Source organism: Amphibalanus amphitrite, unplaced genomic scaffold, assembly GCF_019059575.1.
Source record: "Amphibalanus amphitrite isolate SeventyFive unplaced genomic scaffold, NRLGWU_Aamphi_draft 000056F_arrow, whole genome shotgun sequence".
Taxonomy (NCBI): Eukaryota; Metazoa; Arthropoda; class Thecostraca; order Balanomorpha; family Balanidae; genus Amphibalanus; species Amphibalanus amphitrite.
Window position 1 is genome coordinate 1,211,902 of NW_024881552.1, and position 19,954 is coordinate 1,231,855.

Genomic DNA, 19,954 nt, shown 5'->3' on the forward strand with positions numbered 1-19,954 from the left:
ACACCGGATAGATATCAGATAAAGACATTTGAGCTCAGATCCCACATCTATCCAATCAGATCCATGCAAATATCTGACTCTAAGTTAGATAGATGTGCTATACATAATTACGGAGCGAGCGAAGCGAGCGTAGTCTTTCCTTAGATTAACGGAAATTTCTGAGTATGAGCGGCCGGCCGGCCGGCCGGCCGGCCGGCCGGCCGTGGTCACGCTTTTGCGAGGCTTATATCTCAGCAACCACTTGACCGATTTACACGCGGTAATTTTTGTAGGGTAGCTTCATTCCTTCTACCAAGTATTGGACTATTTCTGTTGCATGTGGGTGACCCCTTATGCACGTGCCACGTGCAAAACGAAGAGGTGTCCGTTTTGTAATTGTTGCAATATCTCGGTAACTACTTGGCCGATTGCGCTGAAAGTTGGCATGTAGGTAGGCACCCACTAGGCACTGCATATCCATGTGCCAGAGTTGGGGCGCTGCTGCACGTGCGCACGTGCAGGGGTCGTTTCCAGATCTCGAGAACGGCTCGACCGATTGCGCTCAAATTTGGTACACAGTTAGGGACCGGTTAGTAGGGTGCCGTGCACAAGTCAGTTGGGACCCATTTTGCACGTGCGCACGTGCAGGGTGCCGCTTCCAGATCTCGAGAACGGCTGGGCCGATTGTGCTCAAATTCGGCACATCGCTAGAGACCGGTTAGTAGGGTGCCGTGCACAAGTCAGTTGGAGGTACCCCCTCGCAATTTCGCACGTGCAAGGCCCACCCTCTCGCTCGCTCCGTTAGTCGCCCCATAAGGCGCTATACTGGTGTGTATTGTGTTCTATGCTCTATTTTTATGGTATATGTACTAGGACGTACTTGTTTTTGTTTTTTTACTTAATGTTTTGTGCTCTAAATTTAATATGCACGCTATGCTTTATGTTGTAGGCACGCGTCTTTGTTACGATTTTTTTCTGGTGTGCTCTTTTTTGTTTGTTCTATGTTGTGCATGTCTTCTATGATTTGTTCTATGTTGTAAATATGTGTTATTTTATGTGCTCTATGTCGTATGTCCTACTCTATACTCTGTTATCTGCTATATGTTCTATATCATGTTTTCTATATCATATGTTCTATGTTCTATGCTCTGTTCTATGTTTTGTTTCTTCGTGTACAGATGGCGACACATGCCGGCCATCCCGACATGCGAGGACGGGTTCCCAGTGCTCACCATTCACCTCAGAGGCCGCCACCGTACCGTTTCACCACCGCTGGCTGCATGGTAAGTACCCATCGACTGGGACCCGGCATTGTTCGGAGATAACTTACACAGTTGGGATGATGTCCTGTGATACACACATGATCTATACGGGCGGGGGGAAGGGGGGGTACGTAGGTAACGACCAAATTTATGGGGCAACGTCATTGTTAGATGTTCACTTGGCATAAGAATCACGTAAAATGGGAATACCTATGACCGGCTTTGTACCTACCTATTTTGAGATATCAAACAACCATATTCCCTAAATTGAACCATAGAATCACTAGAGCTGTAAAAATGCGATGTGTGTAATTATGAGGGTACAAAAAATATAGGTAGGTAGAAGGTACAATTAAGGTCATACCTAATCCTATGTGAGGTAAAATGGACGTAACATGCTATGGGTTAGGGTATGATGGCCACTTGGCTCAGTTCCTTATGTTACCTTGTGGTTTGTTAGCTTAAAATGCTTTCATGGTTCGGAATGTGTTGTGCATCGATTGATCGAGGCATGCAGGTATTTTATGTAATTTTCTAGTGGATGAGTTCTATCGTCAGATTAAAATCCAGCTGCAGGTAAATGAAGATAAACATTCAGTAGATTGTATTCATTTTATGATTACTTATAGGTACGAACATGAACGGCCGCAGGGAAACAACCAAGGACCAGGCTACCCTTTGAATCACGCTTTGGGTTCGCACAGCTTCAATTCATTGATACAATTGCTCACAAATGCAACAAACATTTACACGATCAAGTCATTTCTACACATATGTACCATATTTACACACTCAGTGCGTGGTCGTGCACTGAGCGCACAGCGAGACATTATAGAACATGTCATTTATATAAATCCGTTCTGAATCTGGAATCCTATGCTTTGACTCCGTATCTTCCGCACGTAGAAGTTGTTGACGTAGAAGAGGTTCTTGAGGTCGTTAAGCGAGTACTGGGTGCCCCGCTCGTCGTGCTGGGCGAACATGAGGAACGTTTCGACCAGGTTCACTTCCACCTCGTTTTTGCCGCCGTCTGTCCAGTCCTGGGCCATGTCATAGGTGCGCTGCAAAACACGGCCCAACGCGCTGTTAGTGGGAGCGGCACACCTAACCATTGGTGGACGCGCCAACACTCGGGCTCAAATTAGGGGTAAGGGATTAGTGTAAATGCGTATATCTTTTGATTTGATATTCTATTAGACGTCTAATAAACGCGTAAATACAGGCGTTCTACAGGAAAATTTAGAGAAATGCTCGTATACTGCAAGGGACTAGTTCCGTCATCCAACTCGCATGAACTTGACCAAAACACCTATGTGGACTGACCTTCATGAAACACTCGAAGTCCATGAAGCATGTTTCGGGAGCTTCGCCATCCTCGGCTTCCTCAGCGGCGCTGCAAACAGGTTAAATTTAGCTACCGGCGTACAAAGATGGAAGGAGGCGCGTGGTCGTTGGTCATTGGGCTATGTCAGTTATGTATCGCTACTTCCACGCGTCTTTTACAGGAACGGAAGAGGGTCAGTGAATATTAACCCGCGCACCGACGGGGGTCTGCGCCAACTTAGTACCGACGGGGGGGGGGGGCGGATGACCGCCCCCCCCTGAGATCTCGAGAACGAAGCAAGATAGCGACAAGCGGTAAACGGCATCGGATACGCACGGACAAGGTCTACAATTTTTACTAAGGTCATTTTCAGGTCAGGTCAAAGATGACGTCACAGGGGTCGAAAAAGTCAAAATGGCGGCGCTAGATATGGAGAGGGTTTTTCTCGAATAACTTTCGAAGTAGTCAAGATAGGAACAAACTAAGGGCATCATCGTGATCCTCTCGTCAATCCGCATCGAATGATATATATATATATATATATATATATATATATATATATATATATATATATATATGTTGACCTCGAAAGGTCAAGGTCAAAGGTTGACCTCAGGTCACGTGACCTCGAGGTCATCATGTATATCATTCGATGCGTCTTGACGAGCTGAACACAATGAGACCATCCGCGCGGCTGTATCTTGTTCCTGTAAGGAGTTATTGGCAAAAAACCTTTGGTGACCTTTGATGACGTCACATGACCTTACAGCTGCCCAACAGCAAAACAGACCTCAAGGTAGTGAAGTTTGATCGTATGTGAAGTCATGTATGGTATATGGGGCCATTCCGACCCGTTTTAGTGGTAAAAACAGGGAGTTGATTTTTCCCCCATACATTGACTTATAATTGGGAGGTCGCGAAATTGACCTGACCTTAGGTCACCGACATCAAAATTCCGAGATATTCAAATTGTAGCTACTAATGACCTAATAACATCCTGCGACTTTCAAAGGCCTCCGACATCTACTGTAGCTCTGGCACGGTGAAAGTGACTTGAGGTTGGGTCATTCAAAGTGACCTGGTGACCTGACCTTAAAAGTTAGGAGGTTCAAACTTGCACACCATGTGTAAAATTGATGAGAGAATAGTCATACCAAATTTCGCGGCGCTACGCGCCGCGGTTTTCCCGCTATCCGCGAAAAACCTCAGGGGGGGCGGATATCCGCCCCCCCCCCGTCGATGCGCGGGTTAACAAACGGCATTTACAAATCACCTTAATTTGCAAGCAGCATTTAGGTATACTTACAATTCGTTCATGTCCAAAACGCCGTCGCCGTTGTCATCTAGCATCTGGAAGATGCCTCGAACATCAGCAATAGTTGCATCGTCCCAGCCACTGCAGAGGGATCGGAGTTTGTCCATACCCTCCTGCCCATCAGTAAACTTTTCCATCGCCTGTTGAAAAAAGGCGTGTCAATCGGTGTTCGGTTACGCAAATAAAGTGTCACAAAACTATTCATTAAAGGGACTATCCCACCTTTAACATGGGGTTTGAGTTGAGATAGCCAAGTTTGCGGCGAGGTTCAGAAACCACTATCTATCTAGGTTGCAACCCCCGCGGCCTCTTGGTGTTGAAGAAATTCGTTCCCTTCATTTGAAAATGGGCCTTGTGCAAGGCCCTATCTTTAACATGGAGCGACCGTTAGTGTGACGTCACCTCGTTTAGTCATTCTGATTTAAATGGGTTTGTTCGTTGAAAAATCGCTTAAAACTTGGTCTGAACTTTGTTGTGGTGCCTACAGAGTAAAAAGAATCAGCTTTATGGCAGTAGGTAATGTGGCCTGGGGAAGGAGGTAATTTTGGGCTGTGACGTCACATATTTGAAAGTTTGTGTTTGGAATATGGGAAGCCTAAGATGTTTAATGAAAAATAAATGCCAGAACCGTGTTCCTGGTCCTACAATCTATAAAGTCGGGCACAATTTAACTGGTTTTAACAACATTTTAGAAGGTGGGATAGTCCCTTTAATGACGGTATTTTTAAGCGATTTTGTATTAACAAAATAGTACGTACTCACCTCATGCAGTTGTCCCCTGGAGATCTTCATTTGGTCATAAGCTGACGCGGGAAGACAGTCAAAGCGTTTGACCACGTCTTTTGCTGACACCTGGTTGAGATCTAAAAAATGAAATAATTAAGGTTACGAAATAACTTAAAATGCATTTTCACATGGAGTTAAAACTGAATAGGTACTCTACAAGCAGCCAAATAGGACTCGGCATGTAGTTTTTGAACATGAACCTACTTTACCTACCTACTGTACTGCACACTGTGCCTACAGGAGTCTGGGTATAATGTCATTTTTAAATGTTATTACTCACTTACCTTTTAAAGGAAGGCCGTATAATATTTTCGTCTGTTGGACCGGAAACGAGAAGCTTCGGAGGGAAAACAACCGGATTACTTTGGAAAGACATGTGCCCATGAATCATCATGATTTGCTAATAAAGCTCTAATTTGCAATGCTGGTTCAAATAATTGAACGTTGTTTTTCCTTTCACCTTGGTCATGAATTTTACGTTAAGCTTAACAGATGTAAAATGATTGGTGCCAAGTTATATTCAAATAATACTATAGTAAACACGGCACGCCATTAATCGCCGCCTAAAGGAATTTACCGAATTCACCGACTTGCTTTTTGGATATTGGATGACGAGCACGTGCTTTCCATTTTCACTTCCTATCAAAGAAAATGAAAAAAAAAATGTTAGGCAAATAAAGGCGTATCATAATGTTGAAAATGACCTTATGCTCATGTTACGGTAGTGAAATGATAGTGAAATAAGGCAAGAAAATATATAAAAGCATAAGAAATGTACTAAAATATATTGTACCAGAAATAAATCGAAACTAAACTTAACTTAAAAACCAGAAATAAAGCAGAACTCCGGCTTATGGAAAGGTTTCGTACCTACCTAATTATTTAATCTTCATTATAATTTTGTCAGTGATACGCATGATATTTTATGGCGCTTTTAATGCATTAGCTCTACGTGTCCTTCGTGTGGACTAGAAGATGAGGTAACTCGTAACTCGGTTTGTCTCATAACTCTGTTTGTCTCGTAACTCGTTGGTAACAAGATCGCTGCCGGAGAGATCCAGTTGTTTGACCCGTGCTTCGATAATCAGCCCCGCGCCTCGTGTAAATTGCGAGGGAACTCTAGCGATAGGTGTGACGTTTTCAACCATTCGTGGTCGGTGTACAGCCCTTTCGCATGTACTATGTAGGCCGTCCGCGTTATGAAAAAGGCCTGGCCTGGCGAGGGTTAAGGTACAGTCCACCGCTAAAGTAGTGTAAAAAGTTAGCGGGTAGTTAAGCTTTGCATCTGTATCTTAGGAACTGCTTGTCAGTCTACCATCAAAATTGGAATATAACTTGCAAGTACCTACCATCATCCTTGCAGCTGCAATTTCGTCTTTTGCTCTCTTCCCCTGGATCACTCTGTATTTGAAAATTCAGTCTAAGCCATCTGTTGAGATTGACAGAACCTCACATTACTTTAGCTGTGGGCTGGACCTGAGCCATGTCTTTCTCGGCTGCTCTTCCAAACTCTCCCTTCTGCGATTGTCTAGTTTATTAAATCGCAAAACATAATAAAACATAATAAAAACACTAACAATAACAAGACAGGATTGATGTAGCAATAAATAATGATGCGTAACTCAACAAATGCACATTAATACTTTTTCACATCGATGACGTAACAATACAGTACCTAACGGGAAACGCTGCGACACAAGCTGTAAAATAGCTCCTTGAAAGAAATACGCTTGATAGGTACCGACATTTTATCTACCAATCTTGCACTCTATTTTCATTCTTGTCCGGGTCATTAAGATAAAATTTGCGACAATTTGCAGCATGCGTTTTCATCAGGGATTCTGCATCCTAAGCGTTACAGAGACAACAACGTCACCAAGGGACCTCACTCATGAGATATATGTAGCTGACATACACAGACATGCCCGACACAAACGCTGGACACTAGTTAATCATTGAGGCTTCGACTTGCTCTTTGCCGATCGAGCGGGCACATACTTTTTGCCGTGCTTCCTGAGCTCGCTTTTGGAGTGCCGCGGCTCGGCCGGGGCGCTGTGGTCCTCCTCGGCGGCCGGCTGGCTGCGGTCCTCGGCGGCCGGCTGGCTGCGGTCCTCCTGGTCTTCCGGTCCGCTGTGGTCCTCCTGGTCTTCCGGTCTGCCGTGGGCCTGCTCGGCGGTCAGCAGCTGGTCCAGCATGGCGTCCAGGTCGATGGGCCAGGCCGACTTCTCGGCGCTGCGTCGCCGGCGCCGCCTCTTGCCGAAGGCCAGGAAGGCGGTGGTGCCGAGCACGGCGGTGCCGGCCACCATGACGGCGCCCATCAGCGGCAGCTGCCTCTGCAGCTCCTGCAGGAACGTCGGCGCAGGAGTGGTCGTCGTCGTTGTAGCCGCCGTCGTGGTCGTGGTCGTGGTCGTGGTGGTTGTCGTCTCGGCCGCAGAGGGCGCTCCTGCGTCCGCCGCCGGCGCTGTGTCCTTGAGGACGATCTTGGTGTTGTCTGTGGTAGTGACCTTCACCCCGAGGCTGCCCTGAGCCACCTCTGTGACCGGACCCTCGGCGGGCAGCTCGGTGGCAGGCGCTGCCTCTGTGGTCCGCTCGGTGGTGACCGCGCTGGAGGCGGGCCGGCTGGTGGTCGGAGTCGCCGCCTTCTCCGGTGACGGGGCCGGCGTCTCGGCGCTGGCGGCCGGCGCCGGGGTGGTGGCTGGGAACACGGGCCGGTTGTTGACGAACACGGTGGGTCGGCGCTGGGCGTCGGGCGCGGCCGTGGCCGGCGGCTCGGCCGTGGTGGTCGGCTCCGTGGTGAGCGTCACGCCCAGCTGAGCGGCGTTCTCCTGCGAGAGGATGGTGGGGATCGGGCGCGGCCGCAGCGACGGCATCGGCCGGAAGCCGGGCTCGGTGACCCGCGGAGCGTCCGTGACCGGCTCCATGGCGCCGCCCTCCGAGTCCTTCATGCTGTCCATCATGTCGTGTACCATCGAGGCTTTGTGCGAGGCCGGCTGGGCGGCGGTGCTGAGCGTGATGAAGGTGACCGGACTGTTGGTGGTCTCGGGCTGCTCCGGGGCTGGTGGCGGCGCGGAGGCAGGCATCATCTCTTCCTGCATCATGTCCTCCTGCTCCTCCATCATCTCCTCACCCATCTCCTCGGGCTCCATCTCGGGGTCATACGAGCCGCTGCCGTCCGGCTCCTCGGCCGACGAGACGAGCTGGTCGCGCAGCGTCTGGATCGAGTTGATGACGCCGTCCTGGAGCGCCTCGTAGCCCTGCAGGCCCGGGTAGCGCTCCGAGACGGAGACGGCTGTGTTGGTGCCGCTGAAGCCGCCGTTCATGGTGGAGCTGATGATGCTGCTCACCATGGCCTCCTGCTGCGGCGTCAGCGGCTCGGCGGCGTCCATCACCATCAGCGGACGAGACACCACGTCCGCCTTGCTCTGCTTCTGCGGCGCCGGCGCGCCCAGGGCGCCGCTGCCGCGCACGCCGCGCAGGTAGCCCAGCCAGGCCTCGGGGATGTGCACGCGGCGCGCCGGGTCCGCCGCAGCGCCGGCCGCGTGCGGAGAGATGATCTGCGTGCTGCGCTTCCGACGCCGACCTAGAAACAGAGGCAGCCAAAGCGGTGAGAAGGCCAGCGCGCTAGCAGCCACCGTGGGCATCAGCGTGTTAAACATGTTGGGTCCGGCGGGCTGGTTAGTGGCGGCGGGGCGAGCAGGGGCAGGCGCGGGCGCCGGGTCGGCGAGGGAAGCAGGCGGGGCGACCACCGGGGGCGGGCTGTCACCCAAAGCGTGCTTGTAGTCATACGTGTGCCCGAAAAGCTGCTTCATGGGGTTCACTGTAACCGACTCAGCGTAAGTGTAGTTAGCGGGGTTAAAGTTATGCGGAAGCAGGCCGAGGATGCTGTCGTCCTCCGCGGCGGAGACGTTGGGGAAGGGCACGCTGTTGAAGGCGTTGGCGGCCGCCGGGAAGACGTTGGGCAGCAGCGACAGGATGCTGCCCACGGTGAGGTTCTGGTGGTTGACGTTCGGCGAGTCGACCACCGGCGCCGGCGTCGTGGTCGTCGTCGACGGCGGCGTGATGGTCACCGTGAAGTAGTAGAGCGGGTCGTGCGTGGTGGTCTCGGGCGGCGGACTCGGCGGCCGCAGACCGGCCCCGGGCGAGGCGGGGTTGGCGGCCGGCCCAGCGGCGCCCCCCGCTCCGCCGAAAAAGGACGGTCGGACGGTGGCGGAGGGACGCGGAGCGCCGTACGAGGAGGCGGGACGCGGGCCCTGGTACGAGCTCGGGGGCTGGGGGGCCGAGTACTCCGTCTGCGGCCGGGGGGCGCTGTACCCTGCTGAGGGCCTGGAGTCGCTCTGAGAAGGCGCCTGCTGGGGAGGCCGGTACGCGCTGGAGCCGGCGGGCGGCGCCGGTGTGGGACTGGGGTCGGCGGGCGGCTGCGGCGCCTGGTGGGCCGCCGCCGGGGGACTGTTCGGAGGCCGGTACTGCTGGTCCGGCGCGTCCGACGGCGCCCCGTCCTCCTCGGTGACGACATTGATGACGTAGATGTTGACCACGTTGGTCTTAGAGGTGGTGTTGACGTAGAAGTTGTTGTTGCGCCGGATGGTGGTGTTGAGCAGCCGGCTGAGGTAGGACTTGTCGACGTCGTGTCTGCTCAGCACCGCCTGCCGCTGGCTGGGGTCAATCTGCTGGCCGAGCAGGCCGCGCATGATCATCCTCATGTAGCGCTCGTCCACCATGTTGTTGTTCATGGTGGCGAGAACGAGGTCAGAGTCGGGGTGTTTGATGAGCTGCGCGGTGGCCTCCTCCACCTTGAAGCTCTGGTTGCCGACCCGGTGGTGTCCGGACAGTTGGCTCAGCACGCGCATGATGCCCACCTGGGTGCCGGGCGGCAGCACCGTCACCTGCGGCGAGGTGTTGGTCGACCCGTTGGACGTCACCACCACGTTGAACGTGTCCACGTGCGGGGGCAGCGCCTCGGTCTGGACGGGCGAGCTGGCCAGCTGCGCCAGCAGGTCGCCGGACAGGTCCGGGCCGCCCACGGCCGGGTCAGCCGGGGCGGCCGGGGGCGGCGGCGGCGGCGGCGGCGCCGGGGCGGCCACCACTGGAGGTGTGGGGCTGGGGCGGGGCGCCGGTCGCGCCTTCAGACGCTCCACGTGGCCGGCGGAGGGCCGGTACTGGCCGTCCGGCAGGCGGTACTGGCCCTCTGACGGACCGTAGTGACCCTCTGATGGACCGTAGTGGCTCTCGGGCGGGCGGTGCTGGCTCTCTGACGGGCGGTACCCGTTCTCCAGTGGCCGGTAGTCAAAGCGGCGCTCAGAATGTCCCTCCTGTGAGCCTGGAAACGCAGCCGAATACAGAACGGTGCCGTCCGGTACGGGGTTAGTCACAGAGACACTGCAGGGCTCGCCCCACTACTCTAGGCACCTTGGACCTAAGAATTATATTGGGTTAGTATACTACAGGGTGACCATACGCAAATATTTACAAATATGAGAAGTTGTACCTCATTAAATGTAATGAAATAGAGGTGGGGCAATTATTTACGAGACCTGACAGAAGTTAAAACAAAAGTTCATGCAACTGCTCCGGCTATAGGATCATCAGCACATTATGCTACATTATGTGCGGTGTGCACTGTTAGCTTTAAACGTTTTCAATATGTCAACGCGAACATGCTTGGCTACTACAATTTATACAGGCGAACATTCAGTGCATCATATATCGTCTCATGAATGCAAAACAGGTACAGACTAACAGCAATTTGGGAGACAATTTTACATGACTGACATATTCAGATTGTGCGTATGGTGTAGTGATGGGGCGGTGTCAGGTGTAAACTGGGCCTGTGTTCCGTCCGTGTCGGCGTGTGCCCTGTGTGGTGGCTGGCTGGTGTTGTCTGTTCCGTGATCCACTAGCGCCGCTCTATCACGGCGGCTCGTCACGGTCCACCTGAGTGTGTGTGAACACCGCGCCGTCTCCATAACGGATAATGTGTCCGACTCCGAAACCAATCTGTCTCTCTCTCCCTCTCTCTCTCTCTCTCTCTCTCTCTCTCTCTCTCTCTCTCTCTCTCTCTCCACCTCTCTCTCTCTCTCTCTCTCTCTCTCTCTCTCTCTCTCTCTCTCTCTCTCTCTCTCTCTCTCTCTCATTCTCTGTCTCGTATGTTTTCCTCTGTCCGTAGGTTCCCTGATCTTCTGTCCGTGTTCTGCTAGCCGTGTTTCTGTGTTTCCAGGTCATCTGTCCGTCAGTTTCGCAGGTCTTCTCTCCGTGTTTTTACTGTCCTCTGTCCGCATCCCCCGGTACTCCGCCCGTGTTCCCCTGTCCTCTGCCCGTGTTCCCCTGTCCTCTGCCCGTGTTCCCCTGTCCTCTGTCCGTGTTCCCCAGTCCCCTGTCCATGTCCCTAGTCCCCTCTCCGATGGCTACACCGACTCACCGTCGCTGGGCAGCGCGGCCCCGCCGACCATTGTCAGCAGCACTGAACAGGCGGCGCAGACCGTCACCAGCCGCCATCCGCCGCCACCGCAGGCCGCCATCTGCCGGCAGAGAGCCGGCGCCGCCGGTCAGACTGACAGACTGACGAACAGATGCACAGGAGAGCCCACACGCACAGGGACAGATGGAGACGCGGAAACGGACCGTAACAGTCCACCTCCGGCGTGACCTGGTTGTCAGTCTATTACGGACGGAGGGATAAACAGCCCAGTGGGACACACACGGACAGACGACAGACGCTCCACTGACAGACACACTCTGCACGGGAGGACAGGTGGGCAGATGAACCGACAGCCGACCTCCACTGGACAGCGGGAAGACGGTCCGCGGCCACTCACAGACCGGCTGGCGGTGCTATTTAGAGTACCGCCGTTACATAACGCGGCGGCGGTCCGCGGCGGTGGCTGTCAGATAATCGGACTGCCCTGTCAGCGGCGATGTAGGACATCTCGCGGCTGCCAGAGCCGACACCCATTACTGGTGAGTGGGGTAGCCGGCGGTCCATCACGAGACCGCCGGGCGGTCCATCACGAGACCGCCGCCGCCGCGAGACGCCGCGTACAGTGAACTGGGACCGACCACCGAGCCTGCTGTGGACGACATACGAGTCACACGGCGGCCGAGGCAGCGCCACGACGGCCGGATATCTCGGCCGGATAGTGTCGGTAGATAGCGGCCCCGGGGCGCTACAGATAGAGATCGGGCGTGTCGTCCCGCGCTGACGGAGCCGCTGGTGGGACCGGACCACCGGGTATCCTGTGTATCAGCTGTCTGTAGGTGATACTGGATACCGCTGTGGCCCGCCGCGCCGCTGTCTCGGCGCCGACCGGGACCGTTGGTTGTTGGCGGAACGGGCACACGGAACCAGTTATCGGGACGCAGATCGCGGCAAAACATAGATCACATGGTGATTGGTGACTGCCCGCTGGCGGAGCGGTGCCGCGCGCTGGAACGGCGGGACCTCGGTATACGGAGCCAGGAGACGGCTGGTAACACCGCAGGGCCAGCTGCCTCCGTGGACGGCACGGATATTCATGATCTGGCGGAATTGTGCTGCAGATTTTGACACAATACACCAGTGAAGAAAATGTATCCGGGCATTGTCCCGTGATTTGAGATATTGAAAGGATGAGCTAGTTGGTTCTAGAAACATTCTCACTTATTCAGATTTCAGAAGTGCGCCCACTGCATTCATGCATGATTGGCGAAGGCCTACATACTCCACTACCACATAATCGAAAGTGCCCCTACCTATCGGACCGTGGAATGCGCACAAAGAGTACCCCAGAGGCCAGTCAGTGTAGGTTATCCCGAATGTTCGTTTCACTACTAATGTATTTATGTCTTTACAGTCACAGAAGTTGTAATAAAATTTTCAGGTGAGTGATATTATGTAATTACACTTTCTGTAGGTATAACTTTCAGGTTAATAACTAATGGTTTAAACTTAGCGCTTAAGCTACTTCATTACTTCATAAACACTTCATCCAATGCATTCATGGGCACTGATGAGAAATATGAGGCTGGTAAATACACCTTTTACAGCGGCGGCAGCTGACGGAGTATGATAGTCGAGTTAGGAAGGGTTAGGGATGGGGTGGGAGGGAGCGCTGCCGCCGTACCGACTGTCAGCCACGGTCGGCCGCCGCCGACCCCCGGTGACCCGGTTCGAGCCCGGCCGGCAGCGCGCGTCACACCGCGGCGTGACGGCACCGCGTCACGCCGCGGTAACACTGACCTCTATCGCTGGGCCGCCGCCGAGTCACGGCGTGTGACCGCCGCGTGTCGGCCGATTTGCGGGTCAATCACACCGGCCGGCACAGAGCACTCCGGCGGAGACAGATGAGAAGTAATTTAGCCGGCTGAATGGAAACTCAGATCCGAGTGTAACAAGTCCCCATTTCCATTGAATGAGATGCAGTTAGTCGAAGTTTTCTTTTGAGCTGATACTTACGACATTTACTGACTTTTAGGTCGTTAAATTACTTGTTTTGGATCAATGAAGTCTACCTATCTGGTACCGGCTGTAAAGAACTATCAGGGCAGGAAAGGATTATTCGGCTACCTTGCGTAAAATAACTACGTGAGGCACTTAACCATAAAGTGATTAAGGATGGTAAGGGGCGCATACATCTGCTCCAGAGGTCGACGTTCCGCCTCACCGCTGATCTATGTACGCCAAGGCGGACGTGTCTGCTATGTGTCCCGGCCGTCACGCTTTCCATCTGACTGACGGCGAGGCAGTTGTTCTGGTCGGTCCGAGGACTGATAACACAGGACCCTCAGCGTGTGTGAGCGCGCGAGCGAATGTAACTGTGTGTTTTCTCTGGGTACTGTTAGACGTGAGAATGTTAGGTAGGTAGGAGCTAAATTTTCATACCCAATTCCGTTTGGAGCAGAAGAGCTGTCTCTGCAGAGTAATGGTTACCGTGATGCTGATTGGCACTGGACCCAGTGAAAGCCATTGTTATTCGATACACCGGTTTCAGGTATTTGAACGTTGTGCTGAGCATTGTTAATAAGATTATTAGAAGGATGAAGAATAACCTGTTGCTCATTTCTATCAGAAATAGAAAAAATAAACCAATATATATTCGGGCGTGGCCCTTCTTCAGTGGTACAAGATCACAACCGGTTGTGATCTTGTACCACTGAAGAAGGGCCACGCCCGAATATATATTGGTTTATTTTTTCTATTTCTGATAGAAATGAGCAACAGGTTATTCTTCATCCTTCTGATACACCGGTTGTTCCAACAGAAATAGGCGCCGTTTTTATTATTGAATAACAAACGCTGCTCTTCCCCCAACATCTTAGACAATGCTTATTATCTTTGTTTCATCACTTGGACAGGGTTGTGCTCGACTCAAAAAATTTGCCGACTCGACTCATCATTCAACTTCTGAAAGCCCTGACTCAACTCTGACTCAAACAAGGAACTTATTTTTTCCCTTGACTCGACTCATGACTCAAGCGGCTCAATGAAAATATGAGTCGACTCAAACTTGACTCAAATTTTTTAGTAAGTCAAGCGAGTTGACTCAAAATTGACTCAGACAAAAAAGTTGTTGAGCGGGGGAGGGGGGTGAAAAAATCCGGCAGCAGGGCCAGGGCGAAGTTGTAAAGCGGGGGGGGGGATGAACAGCTTGTTTCTAGAAAGTTGAGTTAGCTGACTCATGTTCCTAAATGTTTGACTCAAATCAATGTCAAAAGTTATTTTACTGACTCAACTCTGAGTCAACTCAACGTCTTAATATTTTTGTCCGACTCAACTCTGACTCAACTCAACAGCTCAACATTTTATCCGACTCGACTCAAATCTGACTCATTTGAGTCAGAGTTGAGTCAAATTTCTGACTCGACTCATGAGTCAAGCACAACCCTGCACTTGGATAAATTCTGCCTGCTTCACCGGTAACAAGCACCAACCGCAGGCTCAGACAACTCATTATTCCTGAAGTCTTCCCTAATGATGCTACTCCTCTGTCCCGGCTGATTTTCCAGCTGTTTGGTTATATTGCTTGAGCACTGCACTCCCCCTCTCTCTCTCTCTCTCTCTCTCTCTCTCTCTCTCTCTCTCTCTCTCTCTCTCTCTCTCTCTCTCTCTCTCTCTCTCTCTCTCTCTCGCGCGCGCGCGCGCGGGCTGTATTCAGGTCAGCGTTCTCACGCACTGGAAGCAGCGCCCACAGGCTCCCGGTATGGCGCGCAGTTTCACGGGACCTCGTGCAGGAGACAGGGGAGGCTGCCTCATACCAGACTGTTCCGTTCGGCAGCATGATACATCGCTGGGCCTTCCGGGGAGCGATTGACCGGGAAAGTCCACTGAACGGTATCTATTATAGAACAGGTCCCGATACTTATTGTTATGATTATGCTACCGATGCGACCCGTGATTTATTGGACTCTTCATTGCAGTCGTGCTTATCAATATAATTTTGCTGACGACATGAGAACAAGAGGCTGTTGGCGTCTGGCGATCCGGTGGTCTGGCGGCCCACGGCTCCCCTGTCCCGGTGCACGGGTCGCTCTGCGCGGCACGGCCGGCCCACGGCTCCCCGTCCCGGTGCACGGGTCGCTCTGCGCGGCGCGGCCGGTCCACGGCTCCCCTGTCCCGGTGCACGGGTCGCTCTGCGCGGCACGGCCCCAGCCCACGGCTCCCCCGTCCCGGTGCACGGGTCGCTCTGCGCGGCGCGGCCCCGGCCGCCGCGGCCCCGCGGACGGTGCCCAGCTGACCGATTTGCATCTGGCCGGCCGGGCCGAGACCGTTAGCGGCGGTGCGCCACTGTCGACGCTGGGTCGGACGGCCGAGCGGACACCGGACGGGTCGCTCACCCCGGTCCCCGCCGGCCGGCCAGCGCGTGGACACACTCACTCATTCACCTCAGACACACACACGTGACGCGCCGGGGGGCGGCTGCATGTGGGCTGTTGTAACCGCACAATCAGCTGGGGTCAGTGGGGGACGCGGCAGTGGAATAACACCAGCCCCAGCGGCGCCACAGGGAGACTGACAATGAGGGCGGCTGGAGCAGGAGAGCGGAGGGCTTATGTCGGCCAAACTAAACAGGCCGTCCTTTTGTATGAGCAGCTGCATCCACAAATGCACATTGCACATCTACGATGGGTCGTTTGACACCTATTTATGGACTGTTGTGCACCTCAATTATTTCCACGATCTCCAATATCCTGCACGCTCTGTTCTGTGGTCTTTCAGTAACGAACAGGCTGCTACACGGAAAGCACGCTACAGATAGCCGGTGTCCGCAACCGACGTTTGTGCCTGCTCTGAGCTGCGGGGATGGGACCTTTTGTCGGGATCGCCGCCGCATCCTCTGCGAACACCGCCAATACAGCCGTCAGTATACCGACCGGGATCAGCCGTCAGTATACCGACCGGGATTAGCCATATACTGGCCACCCGGGATCAGCCGTGAGTATACCGACCGGGATCAGCCGTCAGTATACCGGCCGGGATCAGCCGTCGGAACACCGGGATGAGTCGTCAGTATACCGGCCGGGATCAGCCGTCAGTATACCGGCCGGGATCAGCCGTCGGAACACCGGGATCAGACGTCAGTATACCGCCCGGGATCAGCCGTCAGTATACCGACCGGGATCAGCCGTCAGTATATACCGACCGGGATCAGCCGTCAGTATATACCGACCGGCCCCAGCCGCCGACCACCTGACGCGCGGTAACCGCCAGCCACCGACCGATCACCGGCCGCCTGACAACCAGCCTGCTGGGAAACAGCAGACCAATGGACTGGCAAACAACGAACCAACACACTGACAAACAAAGGACCAGCGGACGGGCATACAGCGGACCAGCGGACTAGACTGGCAAACAGCGGACCAGACCACTGACAAACAGCGGACCAACAGACCGACAAACAGCGAACCAGGAGACTTCTTAACGGCGGATCAGCAGGCTAACTGAACAGGGCACCAGAAACCCACCTGTGGCCAGTGGAACGGCAGACTTTTGAGTAAATAGCTATCAGAGCTACCGGTCTTGATCTACCGGCGGAGCAGGGAGTCCACAGATCAGTGAGCAGGCAGACTAGTACTCTACAGCACAGTGGACCAGCAGGCTACATAGAGGTCGGACGAAGGAGCAATGGAGCGAGCTACAATGCCTGTCATTTTTAGCCATTTTGCAACTCTGAATCACACTTACACGCTGTAGGGCTGCAAATTCATGGTGTTCTTGCACACGCACGTAGGTATGTAGCCAGCACAGATTATGCAGCCATGACCGGGAAACTGCAACTCGTGAGTATGTAGCTAACGCCAAGAGACTGCAACTTTTAGTATGTAGCTATCACCAGGAGTCTGCAACACTAAGTGGGCAACTATCTCAACTTTAACTATCATCAAGGGACTGCAACTTTAAGTATGCAGCTACCCATCATTGGGAGACTATAACTATGAGCATGTAGCTATCACTTTGAGACTGCAGCTATGAGTATGCAGCTAACACCGGAAGACTGCAACCAAGAATATGTAGCTAACACCGGAAGACTGCAACTCAGAATATGCAGCCAACACCGGAAGACTGGAACCAAGAACATGTAGCTAACACCGGAAGACTGCAACTCTGAGTATGTAGCTAACACCGGGGAAGGCTTCAATCATATGTAGTTATGTATCACCGAAAAAAACTGTGAGACTGTCAGTGGTAGCCTGTCCCGTAACTCAGATGGTAGAGCGTTCGACTCCCAGTAGTGAGAGCCCGGGCTCGAGTCGCTCCGGCGCTCGATATTTGAGACTCCCGACGGAGACTAGTCTGCGGTTGGTGGGAGTAGCCGCAGCCAGGTAAAGTAAGTTGAGTGGGGCAGGCCGTGCCCACTGTCCGGCTTAAACCTGACAGTCGGTATAAAGGGCACCTTAAACCTTGGTAGGTATCTAAATTCTCTCGTTACTCGGAATCGCGCGATCGGACGGTAGGGGTCGGGGTCTACGCAACAAGCCCTGCTTGGCGCGTAGGTTCCGGCTCTGTCAATCCGTCCATTCAAACGTTCGGGCTAAACTTTAAAAAAGACTCCAGCGCTAAGTATACATATATCAACGGGAGACTGCAACCCTGAATATGTAACTATCGCTGAGCTGCAGCCTGTCAGCGTTAGTTACAAACTCAAAGCTATGGACTCCCGGCCTTAGTAGTTATCCTGGTGTTGCATTCTCCTTTTGATAGCTACATATTCAGAGTTGCAGTCTCCCCTATGATGCTTGACATGCTTTCAGTTTCAGTCGCCTAGTGAAAGCTATACCTACATACTCGGAGTTGCAGTCTTCTGGTGGTAGTTACATACTTAGAGCTGCAGTCTCCCGCTGATAGCTACATGCTCATGAGCTGCAGTCTCCCGCCTCCCGGTGATATTTACATGCACAGGGTTAAAGTCTCCCGGGTTGAGAGCAATATATTCAATGTCGTAGTCTCCAGTTGATAGCTATACGCTCAGAGTTCCGTCCAGCCGGAGATGCATGCTCAGAGCTGCAGTCTTCCGGTGATAGCTACATACTCAGGGTTCCAGTCTGATGATAATAGCTGTATATTTAGAGTTGCAATCTCTCGGTGATAGCTACATACTGCGAGCTGCAGTCTCCCGGTGATGGTATCACACTCATTACCCAGAGCTGCAGTCTCCGTCGGTGATGTTCGGCGCTGCAGTCTGGCTCTGCCGCGCTGCCACCCACCTCTGACTGTGTGGGAGCTGTTCGGCCGTGTCGATCGGTGTCCGTCGGCTGCTGCTCCTGTGTCCCCGCCGTCCGCCGCCGTCTGCCACACTGCTCTGAGCGGCGGCCGTCCGTGAGCCGGACTCCGCAGCGCCGCTCGGTCAGCAGCGCCCTCTCCGTGACCTACATCGGCCGTCCGGTGTATTCCGGCCCGAGTCTCCGTACGGCAGACGGCTGATACACACAGACTGCTGACAGTCTGCTGACGGACAGACTGCCGACAGACAGACTACTGAACGACTGCCGCCAGACTGCCGCCAGACGACTGCCGCCTTCGTCCGTCAGATTTCCCTCCCGACCGTCCCTGACTGGTCGGCAGTTGGCGTGGCCCGAGCCAGGGCCGGAGAGTTCAGGGAGGGCCTGGGACAGTTTTTTACCGGGCTCGTGACTGAGGCGCGGCAGAATGAAGGTCCTCAATGTAGGATGGTGAGACTCTCTGCACGTCTCGTTCTAGGATGCCGAGTCTGTTTGCAGGACCCATTGTGAAATTTCCAAGCGGCCGGAAATCATGTTTGCTGTGCGTTACGGCAACTGGGCGGCTCGCTCTTCTCCAGACGGACAGACCGACCGTCCAGGCCCAGCCAGTTGAGTACGGGGTCTTCTAGGAATTTGATGATTAATTTTGTATGTTGAGGAATATACTCTTTTTGAAACTGAAGGCGTGCAGCGTATGAAAGTTCGCATTAATTTGCACCAATTCATATGACATTGGTTCTCATACCAAACGGGGAGTTTCTCCCCGGCTGAAGTGATGGTTGCAGGTAAAAATAACGTACTTTCCAAGTCATGTCATTTCATATTGGAGGAAGTGCACATTTATGTGCTCTCTAATTTTGTTTTCATATACATATTAGGACCGGATATATAATATATCCGGAGGATGCATCCAATGCAAACCGCCCAAGACGGCGTTCCGAACGACAGGGTTGCGTATGCTGAGTGGGCAAGTGCCGCGGGGTCAAGGATAGGAATGATTTGGTCCTGAGCGTGGAAAGGACGAATGGACTACCCTCTGAACTATTTGTGAAAATATATGCAGTGTTGAGTCTGATCATGATGTGATTTTATTTACCATAGTTATTTCGCAGCTTCACTGCAGCTGACTGCTAGGTTCGATACTGTTTTCTACATATACTTGACAATTAAATCAATGTGGTAGTGGCTTATTACACAGATGACAAATGCACATAATCACAAAATCACTCATGCATGTTTGGTACGATTCTTCAGCAGTCGCCTCAGTCGGCGCCTCCTTCGGATCGATCGCAGCAGCCTCTGACGATAGGTGGGTATAAGCTGAGATCCGTCGTCCTGCGGATAGATGGCGCTGAACGGAGACGGTACCGGGACCAGCCGAAACGAGAGCAGGTATTGCAGCAGCGGGGGGTACGGCCGGCGGCCCACGGACCTGAAAAAGGGGCATTGGGATTGTAAATTCTTTCAAATTTGAGCTGAAACACAATGCTGCACAGCAGTCAACGACGACCAATTAAGGACGCATCAAATACCTACCTAGGTACTATTGAGCGCAGAATCCGCGCTCATACCGGGACCGAGGCTGGGCCACGGCGGGGC

At 53.2% G+C, this 19,954-nt stretch overlaps 2 protein-coding genes across 2 annotated transcripts; both read right to left on the reverse strand.

The window, feature by feature from the left end:
- Nucleotides 1-1,830: 1,830 nt before the first annotated feature.
- Nucleotides 1,831-5,253, reverse strand: LOC122378238. The gene is made up of 5 exons (XM_043359072.1): nucleotides 4,951-5,253; nucleotides 4,643-4,743; nucleotides 3,872-4,020; nucleotides 2,565-2,634; nucleotides 1,831-2,302 (listed from the first exon to the last, which is right to left on the reverse strand). The coding sequence occupies exons 1-5, from the start codon at nucleotides 5,048-5,050 to the stop codon at nucleotides 2,087-2,089; spliced, it is 636 nt and encodes a 211-aa protein (XP_043215007.1). The 5' UTR covers nucleotides 5,051-5,253; the 3' UTR covers nucleotides 1,831-2,086.
- A 911-nt stretch (nucleotides 5,254-6,164) lies between these two features.
- On the reverse strand, nucleotides 6,165-18,431 carry LOC122378233 (flocculation protein FLO11-like). The gene is made up of 3 exons (XM_043359060.1): nucleotides 18,341-18,431; nucleotides 11,082-11,181; nucleotides 6,165-8,246 (listed from the first exon to the last, which is right to left on the reverse strand). The coding sequence occupies exons 2-3, from the start codon at nucleotides 11,179-11,181 to the stop codon at nucleotides 6,619-6,621; spliced, it is 1,728 nt and encodes a 575-aa protein (XP_043214995.1). The 5' UTR covers nucleotides 18,341-18,431; the 3' UTR covers nucleotides 6,165-6,618.
- Between the last annotated feature and the right edge of the window lie 1,523 nt (nucleotides 18,432-19,954).